General features: G+C 39.3%; 1 protein-coding gene across 1 annotated transcript; it reads right to left on the reverse strand.

The window, feature by feature from the left end:
• Nucleotides 1-4,873: 4,873 nt before the first annotated feature.
• On the reverse strand, nt 4,874-13,363 carry ggt5b (gamma-glutamyltransferase 5b). Its single transcript, XM_078271605.1, has 12 exons — nt 13,048-13,363; nt 11,200-11,327; nt 11,024-11,119; nt 9,622-9,817; nt 8,677-8,837; nt 8,402-8,548; nt 8,116-8,246; nt 6,932-7,119; nt 6,750-6,841; nt 6,523-6,632; nt 6,306-6,416; nt 4,874-6,025 (listed from the first exon to the last, which is right to left on the reverse strand). Exons 1-12 carry the CDS (start codon nt 13,218-13,220, stop codon nt 5,879-5,881), a joined length of 1,680 nt encoding a protein of 559 aa, XP_078127731.1. The 5' UTR covers nt 13,221-13,363; the 3' UTR covers nt 4,874-5,878.
• Between the last annotated feature and the right edge of the window lie 775 nt (nt 13,364-14,138).

A 14,138-nucleotide genomic window follows, 5' to 3' on the forward strand; every position in this document is an offset into this window, starting at 1 on the left:
GGTCAAAAACCCACCTGATTATGCTGAGAAACTGTAGCTGTGTGAACCTTGACACCAGTGGTACGAGCTGGGAGATTAGAGACTGACTTTGAAGACAAAGTGCCTCAGTCTGAATTCTGAATATTGACTTTCATGCCCAATGCATTTACATGTCACATCATCATTTCATGCTATTAAAAAAACGCATAAGACATTTGGATGTTATTTTAAATATAGCTTAACACCATCAGTGTTTTGTTCACTGTCAATCATAAATGTGTACAATTCCTACTGTACCTATTTATGAAGCACTTTTGTAAATCATTCACAGTGTAAAGCTGTTTCCTGTTGTTGGCCTCCATTAAAGATATGAAATGTGACGTCTACAGTAATTAACTACTGGAGGGAGGGAGGGAGGGAGAGAGGGGCAGGGGGAGGGAGAGAGGGAGAGGGAGATAGAGAGAGCTAGCTAGCTCAATGACTTAGTGTAATGACATTACAGCTGTTGCTGCTCACGGTCACCGCTGGGATTCAGGGCTCTTCTATTCTCAGCTATGTAAATGTGTTACATAATGACTGAAATGTATAAAAGATGTAAAATGATACTGCCTTCATCAACTTTTGGCTACAAATGGCTGGTTCATACATGTGATAGAAACAGTTTTGTAATACAAAGTGATTTAACATTTACAACACATTTATTTAAAACAAAGGAAAATCCCTTTTTGGTCATTTCTATTGTAAATGTTTTTTCAGCAGGCCAACATGCTTACAAAGACAGTGTTAGCATGCTGGTGCTCATCAGGTATAATATTTTTGTTTGGGTTATGTTTAGCATGTTGGCATGCTAAAATTTGTCTTTGCACTAAACAAAGCACAGCTGAGGCTGGTGGTAACGTCAGTAGTTTTCCAGATATTGAAGTTTTGGAAAAACTACGATTTTCACCTGATGGTGATGCTAAATAAAAAGTGAATAGATCACCAAAGTCAGCAGGATTCATTCTCTGGGACTATGAATGTCAGTACAAATGTCATAGCAATCCATCCAACAGTTTTTGTGAGATATTTCAGTCTTCAGTCATCCTTAGAGTCATACCAATAGCATGGCTAAAATGTTATAGTGGAAAAAATTTTATGTACGGAGAACTCCTTTTCATTTTGATGTTTCTTATGGAGCAATTAATGGAGCATTGCATTGGTTCAGGCATAACACTGACATACATTAACCTGACACTATTATGATACACTCATGGCAGTGACATTTGCTGCAGCAGCTTCCTCCCCCACGCCAACCTTCTTCTGTTGGGGCTATACTTTTGGTATTGCTGTGTTAACTAAGATAGCCTATGTACTGTAATTGTATAACTATCTGCTATAAAAGGTCAGTATCTTGATGTAAGTGTTTTTGCGTCTGAACTTTGTAAATGTTTTTAATGTAATTTCAAATGCGATTTAGATTTGCACATAATGTGTGCTGATTTATTTTATAGTGCTATTAACTTTACTGGCCAAATATGAAATTCATGAGTGACATTTTTGTGACGGCCCTGGGCCATATGACTACCTGTTTTGGCCTGTATCTGTCTATTTCAGTGGTTCCTGGTTGACTGGCTCCTCCCATCTCGTTGGGTGGGCCTCCCTGCTCGGAGTCTATAAAGCTGGGTGATTCCATGAGGTCCTGAAACTGGTATTTGGAGACATAGATCAGGGTACATTAGCAGTGTTAAGTGATGAATCGAAAGATACTGAGCCGCCTGATACGCTTTTGAACAATGTAAATTATTTTTTGCTGCAGACTCCATGTTGCTTGTGCCACTGCTTACAAAAGCTGGTACACATGAAAAAAGTACTGTTTCTCTGGTCTCCCTAAGGTTAAAATGCTTTCACTTGCAGCTCCTGATTTTAAGAAATTTAAGATAGCCTACAGGTGAATACAACTAAAATTGTTGCTTTGGCTGGCCTACAGAAAGGGGAAGGGGGAATTGAACATCTTGTTATGTAAGTTTAATCATCACCAGCTACATTACTGTGGTTGAGAAGTGTCACAAAGACCCTACTAGTGTGGGTCTTTGTTTCATGGGGGGGTGTTACGGCCCTGGGGTCTCATTTATAAAACTGTGCATAGGTTCCTTACTATAAGTGTGCGTACGCCCAAAAGCCCAAAAACACTTAGCTGTCTGACATTTCCCTCTGGAAACAGCCGGTTTTCCCCAGAGTGGCAAGGACCTGTAGCCTATTTGGACCGGGATGGCACGGTTCCAGCGCGTTGCCCTCTCTACTGGACCCAATTCAGTACATAGATCCAAGAGCTCAGCTTTAGGGAATCTAAATCGGCATATTAGCCAGTCATCGTCATGGTCCCTGAAGTCTCTTTTTCTCCTGATTCTTCCATTAGCGTAGTCCTCCTGCAGGGCCAGCAGTGCCATCATGCAGCATTACGCACGGGGTCACCGCAGTATTTATATGTTTACAACAATTTGTGATTGTTAACACCTTGCCAACACAGCATCAACTAGTGGTATCCCCCACCCCGAGATACAATCTGAAGACGAAAGAGAGTGTAATAGGCAAACACACTTTTCTTCATGCAGGTTTTGTTGTGAACAGTATTAAAGTTCAGACTGATAAAGAGGACATTAAGGGTAAAGATTGCGTGAGAGCTTAACTGCTGTATTTTCAGACTTTGACATTTGATGATATATGCACAGTATTAAAGACAGATATTTAGTTATTTACACTGTGTTCTGCTGTTATCCAATGCTGGGTATTTGATTGGGGCCATCTCCTCCTTCTGTGCTCCGTAACGGACAATGTGACTGCGAGACAGCGTCGATTAAATATTAAGAAAAAAAATGTATTTAAGATTTGAGTTGGAGATGTTTATGGAACAGTTATCACTCAGTACAAGCGCAAATAACACTGCTGGATTTAATCTTCATGGTAACGTGGATGATATGTAGTGAAAAAATGTAGACTGACTTCAGTTCACCACTTCACCATCTTCGTCGCCAATTCCTATTTTGTCTCCAACATGTGCGTACGCATGGGTCAGAGTTTGCGTGGAGCACCGCACATTCTCCCGTCAAGTTTGTTTTTTATAAATCACAACCTTTGCGTGGGAAGTGGCGTACGCCATGTTTATAAATGAGACCTATGGGCTGTATGACTACTTTTTTGTTGGCTTGTATCTGTCTCTTTCAGTGGTACCTGATTGACTGGCTCCTTCTACCTCGTTGGGGGATTGGCCTTACCTGCTGGGAGTCAATAAAGCTGGGTGATTCCCTGAGATCTACCTCATGCTCTTAAACGAGCTGGGCATAACATTTGGTCATTTTGCTGTTATTGATAGTAGCTAGCAGAGAGTGACAGGAAATGTGGGGAGAAAGGAAGATGACATGCAACAAATGTTCCCAGCCAGATTTTAATCGGGTACATTAATATAACATACTATGCATCTTAGCTCTGTAGTCTAGTGGGTTGCAATCTAAATATCTTCAGTTGTGTTGCCTTGTGTGGTTACAATTATTTTTAAGGAGATGACGAATGCAGAATTGAGTCACACTACAATTATCCTTTAAGGCCCAATTAAGTACAATCTTACTCGCACACAGTTATAAGGAACTTGAGAGTTACGCAACTCAGACAATTTTCTTACCCTTTAGGCATTAAAAAATCTCTGTCTCAATGTCTGTTTTAATTCTTCCCACTACCTTGCATGGCATTTGAAAATAATGACGAACAGACAGAATGCATCTAATTTATAATAACATCAAATAACTAACTGTTGAGATAATTTGCTTCACCAAGGGACTATGTGACTAAAAGTGTGCAAACAGTGACATTCAGTCATCACCGGATTGTTTAACTGCTTCTCCTTTGAGTGAAAGACATTTTCTGCATAGTGTAAAATTATGCTTTAAATGGCTGTTATTTATACAAAGGTCATATCATGAAGCAATTAAGTCACAAGTTATCCAGATTAACTAATTTGGCATACAACAAAGATAGCGGTGCTTCACACAGACACAATTTATATGTTCTCATAACTCACATCTAGTGCCTCGAAGGAAAACGGAGCAGAATCCACTTAAGAAATCATTACTAATTTATAGGTCTCTCTACTGAAATGTCTCATTACTGCTTCCTTTGTCTCAGAACAAAAGTGCTGCTCTGAGACAAGGCAAATAGGAAAACATGAAGCAGAGTATTGCTGATCATACTAACAACAAAGGAGAAATGTTTAAACAGCTGTAGTTTACAGTGAGAAGTGTATTGAATGTTTTTGTGTTGAATAAAGTATGAGTTCAATCTTTAGGGTTTGTGGTTGAAAAGTACATCTGGTGAAGATCAGAGAATCAGTGATAACTCGTCTTTGTTTGTTTTGGACTTTGGATGTTTTATTGTGACAACACAGATATTCACAGTTAATAGTTGTAAAAATGTGTAACTATTTTACAAAATGACATGCTGGTGGTATGAAAATCCACTTTTAATTTTGTTAATTTGTTCACAATATGCTCAGGGACATGAATACAGTTGTTTCACATACAGTAAAATCTTTAAAGTCACAGTAAAAGTTCCCTGTTTGGGCAGCTGACTCAACTTAAACTCATATGTCAGTCAGGATGTCACTTTAAAAGTGTTACATGGCTTATCTACAATTAACAGTTCTACACAGAAACATTCATTGATATTAATAAACTTAGTATGGCACAGGGCTTGGTTTTGTTTTGTTGGACTCCAGTAGATTTGCCTTTATGGCTTGCTGCTGCGAATATCCACTTTGGTCAGGAGTGTGTAATCCTACAGCACATTAGGCAGATCTCAGCAGTACTGTAAGAGTAGCAGCATCATGGTGTGCTCACTGTGCGTTAGTCTACAACAAGTGGTATGACATCTGTGTGTGTGTGTGTGTGTGTGTGTGTGTGTGTGTGTGTGTGTGTGTGTGTGTGTGTGTGTGTGTGTGTGGCTGGCTGGATTAAAAATGCATATATATCGAACTGTCTGATCAGCTCAAAGGATAAATCTGGTTTATTACAACTTGGGCCTAATTTTCGTAGTTATTTTCCATCATTTCTGTTGGTCAGAATCACCAAGTTAATTGCTGAGATCTGGGAACATGGCAACATCGCCAAAAAGAAGACTGACGGGACAAGAAACCTGAGAAGTCAGACAATAAAATAGTTTTTAAACAGTCCCCATGGTTACTCAAATGTACTTGGCCAACTATGGTTGCGAATGTTACATAATACCCATATTTTCTTCATGGTCCACTTATTAGCTTTTCCAGAGATTTTAATTGTAATTTGGTGATGAAGACGAGATGCAGTTAAAAGTCAGCCTCTAAAAGTTAAGAGACCAACTTCTTGGTACAACTATGACCCTAGTGTACTTGCTATAGTTGTGCTTGCATGTTTTCTTCTGCGAGGGATTATTACAGATATTTCTGTTGCACTCAGCAGGGAAATACGCCGGACTTTAAAAAGGGTCAAAATATCACATTGCATTAATTTCCTACATTTAGATGAAAACTTCTACTTTCAGTTTACCTCCAAATAAAGTGGTTTAGGTAATATGATAATCTGATCGCTTATGTTTCTTGCCCCATCTGACTTCTTTTGAGCCATTTTGCCAATTTCCAAGAACTCCGCAATTTGTATGGTGAGTACAATGTTGTCTAACAGATACCTACATACGGAAATAAGATAAGAGTTATAGTAAACTGGAATTATCCTATAAGTTTTGTAGTTTCTTGATCTGCTAACATCAGGAAAGAGCCTGAGCACCAAATTGCTCACAATTAGTTGTTGGCACATTCATTGTTCTTAAGGCTACAGGTTCAGTCAGTCTTTAGGGAAGATTTGAGTGGGAAGTTGGTGCACCCTCATGGTCTGTGTGGTTAGTATCCAGCTGACACCCCCATCTTCCTGCTGTCCGATACGGCCACAATGCATCCATTCTCCTTTTCCACAGCATTGACTACATTCATGAAGTACGTCCAGTTCCCAGATTTGTGTCCAAGAGCTCTGAGGCCATCTATCACAGACTGAGGGCAAAAAACACACACACACACACACACACACACACACACACACACACACACACACACACACACACACACACACACACACACACACACACACACACACACACACACACACACACACACACACACACACACAGATGAATACCACTTATCCTTCTCACTTCAGGTTTCAAACATAAATTATGTTAATGTTAGTTATTCATCAGATAGACGATCGGTCTAGTGAATTTGAATGTCATTACAGTAATGGACAATGAGGATGAGAACACAAGTATCTCACCTTGTTAAAACCAGTCTCAAAATTCACATTGTTATTGGAATTAACAAACACTATGGGCTCCGCAATGGCATCTTTCAGATTCATCCCCAGCCACAAGCGATTCATTATAGACTGCAAGAATCAAAGAGAATCATGTAAGCAAACAAAAGATGAAGCAGACAAAAAAGCATGCAAACAGAGTTCAGTCCAGTTGTGTTGTTGTTGTTGTTGTTGTTACCAAGGCCACTGCCGAAGTAATAATGCTTCCTCCCGATCCACCAATCACAAGGAGTCCTCCAGACTTTGAATCTAGTATTACTGGAGTCATTGAGGAAGGAGGCTGTTCACCTGTGACAACAAATACACTCCATATCAGACTGAAACAAGACTAAATGACTACATTAAGTAATGTCTTTCATTCAATTGTCTGAGGTTGAAAGTCTGTGTTAATGTCTGTGACTTTACCTGCCCTCACTACGTCTGCTCTCCCACAAAAGTCAGACAGCTCATTGTTGAGGATGATGCCTGTTTGTTTGGAGTAAATGCCTCCTCCAAATCTACAAAATCAAAAACAGTAGACTGAGCGGATAGTTATTATATTATAGTAGATTTGATATAATATAAAGTAAAAGAGGCTTCCTGCTCACAAGTGGTTTATGGTGCTTGTGGCAGCAACAGCCAGTCCATCTTCATCCAGGACAGACACATGTGTCGTCCCAACGTGATCACGTGAGGGCTTGGCATTGTAGTAATAGGAGTTGTCATGGGTACGGTTTGAAAAGATCATGTCCCTGATGCGATTAATGAAGGAGGGATCAATTAAATGATCTGCACTCTGAAAGAAGAATATTATTATGAGACAGGAAAAGGATATAATAACATCCTGTTTACTGCTGGGGTGAGATGTAACTATTCATAAACTGTATCTCAGATTCTTTCTCTTCCTTTCTCTTCTGGAGTTTGTTTTGTTTCTTAATTTTTTTAAGATTGTTGTTGCCATCTTTGCCTTAATTGGAGAGCTTACAGTTTGGATAAAAACAGCAAGCATGGGGAGAGAGGGGGGCGCGTCATTTGAAAGTCACTTTGTTAATTAAAAATGCATTCATTGACTTTTTCGTGATATATACTGTATACAGTATATCCTGACTTTATAATTGCATTACTGTTTGTTTTTTACCTGCCCAGGGACTGCGTATGAAAATTAGCTAGTGGCTAAATCTAGTACAATAAATCTTTTCTCTTTGTATAAGGTAAATGTTTCTGTACATGGTCCCTGACAAATAAATGTAATAAAGTAAACTAAACTAAAATAAAATTATTACACACTCAGTAGAAATGGAATAACACTTATTTAGACTTGTCTTTCTGTCTACCTGGCAAATGTAAGTCCAATATTCACTCTCCTTTCAGCTCTGTCTTGCTCTCCATCAACACCTGAGGGAAATATCTTGCTTTCTAGCAGCTTAATGTTCCACTTTGTTCATGAGTTATTTGATAAATTTGTCTTTCTACCATTTGGTGTTAGGCATGTGGTGTGCAGTGGGGTTCTCAGAGATTGTTTGATGAGAATAGTAATAAAATAGGGAATTTGCAAGATGTCAAACCAAAACAATGAGCTGCAACATGCTAAAACGCTGCATAGAGCTGAGGGAAACTGCAGAATCGGGTGATAATTCTAATCTCATCATTTTTTTAAATTGGCAATATGATTAGTGTAGCTTTAAGAACTGTTATACTGATAAAGTGACATATTTTTTGGCCTTTTGAAATTATTTTCATTTTAATATATTTTGTGCTAAGACTAATCAAAACAATTCTCTAAGATCCCAACCTTTTTCTTATTAAAGACAGGATCACTAATGCTCCTCCTTTGTCCGTTTGCAAATTTAGCTGCCTCTATATAATGATGGTACATCTGAATCCTCTGGCCACCATCCAAGGAGTTTGGAGTCAAGGGGAACCCTGTGCAAAAAGGAGAACAACAACTAACTTATTAACTATCATGCTCTACAATCGTTTCATAATTTGGGCAAAGATGCTAGAATTGAATTCAACTGATACAGTACAGTAGGTCCATTTAAGGGACCACAGGAGATTAATCACACAGTACGTGACACCTTTCATCAGCCTGAGAATGAAGGCGAGCAGGGCCCCCCCGGCAGGTGGTGGAGGGATGTGCATCTGAGTATTTCCCACAGGAACGGTCCATGCATCCTCCACCCGCACCTTAAAGGACTTCAGATCCTCCGTTTTCAAAGTCCCACCTAAGAGAAACATGAAGGATATTTAAACAGCTTTTTTTTTTTTTTACATCACATGCCAGTATGATCTTTTTCATTCTATTAAAGTATACACCCCCAGCATGTACAATTTATGCTGAAATTGCACCAACCTGCAGCTTCTATGTCTTGGATTAAGTCATGTCCTATCTTGCCAGTGTAGAAGGCATCTGCCCCTTGCTCTGCAATTGTTTTCATGGTTTCTGCAAGTTTAGGAAACTTCAGGATGTCTCCTGTCCTCAGAACGGATTTGTTTTTGTTGCAGAAAACTTCACTGGAAAAGAGTATCCATGCAAAAGAACACATGAGAACATATTATAACACAGGACGTATAAACAGAATACACTAAGAGATACTCATGCTGCACATTATGATTTAGGTGATTTGTGAACTCTCTGGGCTGAATGCTAACTAAGAGTGACATTTATTTCATGCAAATCATAATATATAACATACATATGTTGTGCATAATCACGCAATGACTATTCTCAAATGTTCTGCAGGAATTTGTTTCTGCATCTGTGCACACACTTTTACAGAGGCAGACAAGAAGCAAACACTCTTTCAGGCTTTTCACACCACACTTAACTTTGAGCTAACCCCTTTTCAAATCTTGCATTTGGGAAAAGCAACATTTCACACAAACATTTCTGAAAGAAGGTGAGCAGCTGCTTTTATCTTTGGATCAGTAAACCCTGCTCTTGGAATGTTATGGCAGGAAAAGAAGTGTGCACCTTTCTGCTATTAGAATTTAACACTCATTTTCACGAATCCAAAAAGTGTCTAAATGAGCATGTCAACTGGGTGAAGTCAATTGTTAACCCAGGGGTTACATAACATGAGCGTGAAATGATTTTTAACCCAGGGATTTATAGGAGAGCACTTTGCTTCAGGAATTCTGCAGTGACACACAGATGAGAAAAGGCTCCAGTGCTAGTTAAGCAGTGCCCTCAAATATTTATTATCAGTGTCGCTACAAAGTAGATATTTTTAAAGTAACATTTTTGAAGACCTTTAAAAGCTCTCAGTCACAATAAGCCATTAGAGAGATGCCGTACCAGATGGATGACTTTTCCACGTGATTTTTCACAATGGGGATGTTCAGAACCTTTCCCAGAAATGCCGGCAGAGAGATGCCCTCACTGGCCATTTTAATTGTTGGCTCAAACAGCTTTGCCCAAGGCAGCTTCCCATACTGTTTGTGAACTGCCTCATAGCCCCGTAGCTCTCCAGGAACGCCAATCCACTGGCTGCCTGCAATGTACAGGTGGGAAACAGTGCAGCTGATTAAATGGATGATGGAAACCAATGATCAAAATTTCAGGTGGACTGAAAAAGAAAGTGAAACAATACAGCAAAAATGTTTAAAGGTCCAATATGTAAATGCATGCAATCCTTATATCTACTGTCCATACTTAATGTTTATATTTGACTGTAGTTAGAAATTCACTCATACTCTACTGTTTACTTGTTTACTTATTTACTTTTTATTGGACATATTGGCCTTTTGGTGGTTGTAATGTATTGATGAATATATGCAGGTGGTGTGGTTGTTGTTTAGTTTTTTGTCTTGTTTTTGTTTTTTGTTAGTTTTTTTGTTGAGATTTTATACTTCTCTGTTGTTATGTAATTACTGTGTTATATGTTAGGACCCCCTTGAAAACGAGATGATACATCTCAAGGGGTTTATCCTAATAAAGAAATTTGAAACAAACAAAAAAAAACATATGACAGACACCGCAAGTTTGACTTCCTCATAATGAAAACATGCAATTTAACTTTGGCAAAAGCCTGAATTGTTGGATTGGGGCATAGCTTATGTTCTCTACAGGTCGCTCTGCAATGTATGTAACGTTATGGTATGTTATGGAACATTGTGGCTAACATTACCATCGCCACCTTCAAGGTTATGATATGTTGGACAGTATGATTCCCACTTTGTTACAAAGTGGCATGCAACCATAATGTGTAATACAGTGTATAGACAAGCTGTATCGAAAATCTCCCCCGTGCCGAAATTCTTCCCCCGCTTCTGTTCAGCAGCCGTAGCCGACAAACTATGACTGTGACCTGGGTACAGATGACTGCAAGGTTGCGGTCTTTCTACTGTTTGTTTACTGGCTCCGCGAGAGCACAGGCTTTTATAACTGCAAACATAGCAGGATTTAGCAACTCCGCTGCGCTGTGGAGTAATGTCTGGCAAGACGAGACTAGCATCTAGCTATCAGTGACATTGTGGGACGTTGGGTTTAGCGTTGGCAACCTGGCAACCCCCGTGAACTTCAACACTGGGGAAGAGGGGCCGGGTGAGACAACTCTCTCCAGTATTTTGAATTTGGATTGCAGTAAACATTTTAAACGCTAGCTGTCAGCATTACATATTGCACCTTTAATCCTAGAAAACAACATCAGGCATGGGTAGGAAATGTTTACTTAACACCGATGGACAATTCTTCTTACCTGTGATCAGTCCGAATGTGGTGGGGCAGTCATTTAGCAGGTTCGTTTTAAAAGACTGTGGGACGGTCTCTCTGAAGTTGTAGACTTTAACATTGCCTGAGAAGAGATCAGCAATTAGAATGATCGGTGATCAATCATTATCATTTGATGTCACACAAATGAATGAGAAGGCCCACCTTTTTTATTTCTTATGGTGAATATAGATCCTCCTCCAATCCCCATGCTCTGAGGATTGACCACGGATGTACACAGAAGAGCTGCAATGGCGCCATCTACTGCTGACCCTCCCTGCTGTAGCATGCTCCTAGAAAACATTTTCCCACTCATTTTCACTGGGTTTATGGGAAATATGTAAACATACAGTCAGTCACTAACTCTCTAACTACTCACTACATATTTGCCCACCCACAGACACAAGTTGCACACATCCCTGTAGACAGGGGGATTCAGTGTTTCAGGGTGGTGAACAAAGTATCGGAGTGCTGCCAAGAGGCAAGTTTAAACTTTTTAACTTGACTCTAAACGGTTTTATTCCTTAAAAATTACAACTAATTTATTTTAATAGGGCTCATCCAACTTAATTATAATACACAAAAGAGCATGAAAGCTTAAGTCTGAACGTCTCCAAAAGCTCTGAATGAGTCTTTTCACGGAGCGGTTGGCTTGGGGCCAGATGTGTTCACTGAGTAACAAGTGAAGGCAGTGTCGGGAATGTTGTGTTATGGTCAGGCCGACTCAGAGCCATGTAGTTTGGGTTTAACAGAGGAAAAAGTCTTAGGAGGTGGGTGATAAGACTAAATCTAATCAGAAGAATCAAATTAAAGGAGTCTCATGTGAACAGTGTACACAGAACAACAACTGGTTGATACTGGTCTATGTCTTTACACAAAAGATGTCATATACTGACGATTTTATTTTAATGGGATATTGTTTACAGACAGACAAAACTAAATGTAGGTTGTATACTTTGTGTATAAAGGCTTAGCAGCACTAATCTGGGGATTTCATTTGTATTTACTGGGTGTTTTTTTTCTTCTTTTTTTCCCCCCCATACCTGAGATGGTATATACAGGTTAGGGTGAAAAGTGAGTTCGGAAAAAAGTTAAACGATAAGAGAATCTTTCCTACTTTGTACTGCAACTGCTGCAATTCCCCTCGGAATAAATACATTTTGATCTTATCGTATCCTACCTTATTGTATAATACCTTATCTAAAACTTTGAAGAACATGTTATGCAAATGGTATGGTTCAAGATTTAAAAAAAAAAAGGTCAAATGGTGTCCTTAAAGGTTTCTCTCATTAGATAAACATGTTGCCTCAGTGCATTGCTCATGGAGCTCATATTCATTGTTTCTGCTGTATACTGGGAAATGAGTATCAGGGAAGAAAAAAAAAACCTCTGTGACTGAATACAAAAGCAGGAAGAGCTTCATGCACATTCCAATGATTAAAAAAAACAATAACCTCTTTAGTCTATATTTGGAGTATGATGACAGATTGATGAGTCCACATTGTGGCTCACCACAGAACAAATGACTGCATCAAATAGTACTTTAAAGAAGGAAGTCTATTACCTTTATATTAGAAAGATTAAGATCAGTTTTGAGTTTGCAAATCTGGTTTTCTCTAACAGTCACATCCAACAGTATAGTTGAGAAATAAATCAACAAGAGGTGAGGAGACTCAGGGCCTGTCTTCACATGCAGTATCTCTATTGTTCAAACAGAGCATATCAAATCTCTTAAACTGCTTATCTGATTGTTCAGTTCAGCTTTTTATCTCACCCACAGGAGCAGGGAGCTGCAGCCTGATAGGATACAGAGTTCTAAATAGCTCAAGTCATTTGTGTGAATAAAGAAACGTGATGCAATACTGCACATCTAAGAACAAACAACTTAATTAAGTTCTAAAAAACAAAACGACAACATTTAATTTGATACAGTGGGTGAATTAAGACAAACTCAGGCAAAATTTAGCAGTGATTTCTTCCAATTGAACAAAACGTTTCAGGAAAGTGACTTACTTGCCAATCTCGGAGCAACGTAGCGAGTCTGCAGACACAGCCGCATGCATGAAGCTGCCGCTGGGGCACTCTCTGCCCACCAGTGAGACGATGCACAGGCAGACGAGAGCAACCGCGCAAATTAAACCAGCCAAAATGAAGCAGCACACCAGCCATGGCTTATATTTAGCCATTAAACTTTCTGCGGAGGAAAGTTTGTATTGAAGGGAAACTGTTGCTGCTGCCGCTCAGTGCGAACACACGCTCTATGAACACTGCCTAATCCTGAACATGGGTCTACCCCTCCGCTCCACCAACTGGCTACTGAAGTGAAAGCCAAGAGCAGAGGGAGTTACATAGTTATTGGACAGCATCTTTAAAATGACCACAGCCTGTCTATCTGTCTTTGATTTACTATTACCCCCAATACTTGGGAAATAACCATGACGTCACTGGCATTCCCAGTTCGGTGTTTTGTGTCAATTTCAGTGTCTGTTCCAGACAACTTAGCAAAACTAAGAAAGGTTAGTAAGAGCCATTTCCTAGTATTGCTTTGACGGTTTCAAACTCAAAAAAATCCCAAAGTTCCATCTCTGTTTTCCTCACAATACATTATGAAAGAGTCATCAGTCTGGACTTAAGATATGACGTCACAATGCTCTGCCGAGGGATATAATAACCCTATTTCCCTAACATAATACATGATAGAGAGCTTAAATAAAGACATCACAGCCACCAAGGTTTTTGACAGCAAAATCTTGGGTAAAAGTGGAAGATGATATGAGTTAGAGAAGGGTTAGGTGTTTTAATGGGTGTGAGGTACAGTGGGCCAAAGTGTGCAAAAAGTGCCAGAGGCAGTAAAACGAAATGCACCTGTGCCTTTTGTGCCTCTCAGTACAGATGCTTGATTGAAATAGTCACTGTTGGAAGTGGTTGTTTCACTAAATAATTACTCAAATTTGGCGCACTAGCAAAATTATTTGAGTGCCTGGACGTATGTGTTTGAATTAAAATAGAATCAAAATAATTACTTTTACCATCACTTGTTTCACAGGCTCTGAATGCTCTATTCCCATATATGTCATATCATAGAAAACGTTACTCCTTTCTAC

The sequence above is a fragment of the Sander vitreus genome, chromosome 16, assembly GCF_031162955.1.
Source record: "Sander vitreus isolate 19-12246 chromosome 16, sanVit1, whole genome shotgun sequence".
NCBI lineage: Eukaryota > Metazoa > Chordata > Actinopteri > Perciformes > Percidae > Sander > Sander vitreus.

What these genes read in the sequence shown, in the direction of transcription:
- ggt5b (XM_078271605.1), bottom strand. Translation starts at nt 13,220, where the DNA reads ATGGCTAAATATAAGCCATGGCTGGTGTGCTGCTTCATTTTGGCTGGT. An exon ending in CGTTGCTCCGAGATTGGCAA is followed by an intron (nt 11,328 to 13,047) that starts GTAAGTCACTTT and finishes AATGTTTTCTAG; the next exon opens with GAGCATGCTACAGCAGGGAG. An exon ending in CACCATAAGAAATAAAAAAG is followed by an intron (nt 11,120 to 11,199) that starts GTGGGCCTTCTC and finishes ATCTCTTCTCAG; the next exon opens with GCAATGTTAAAGTCTACAAC.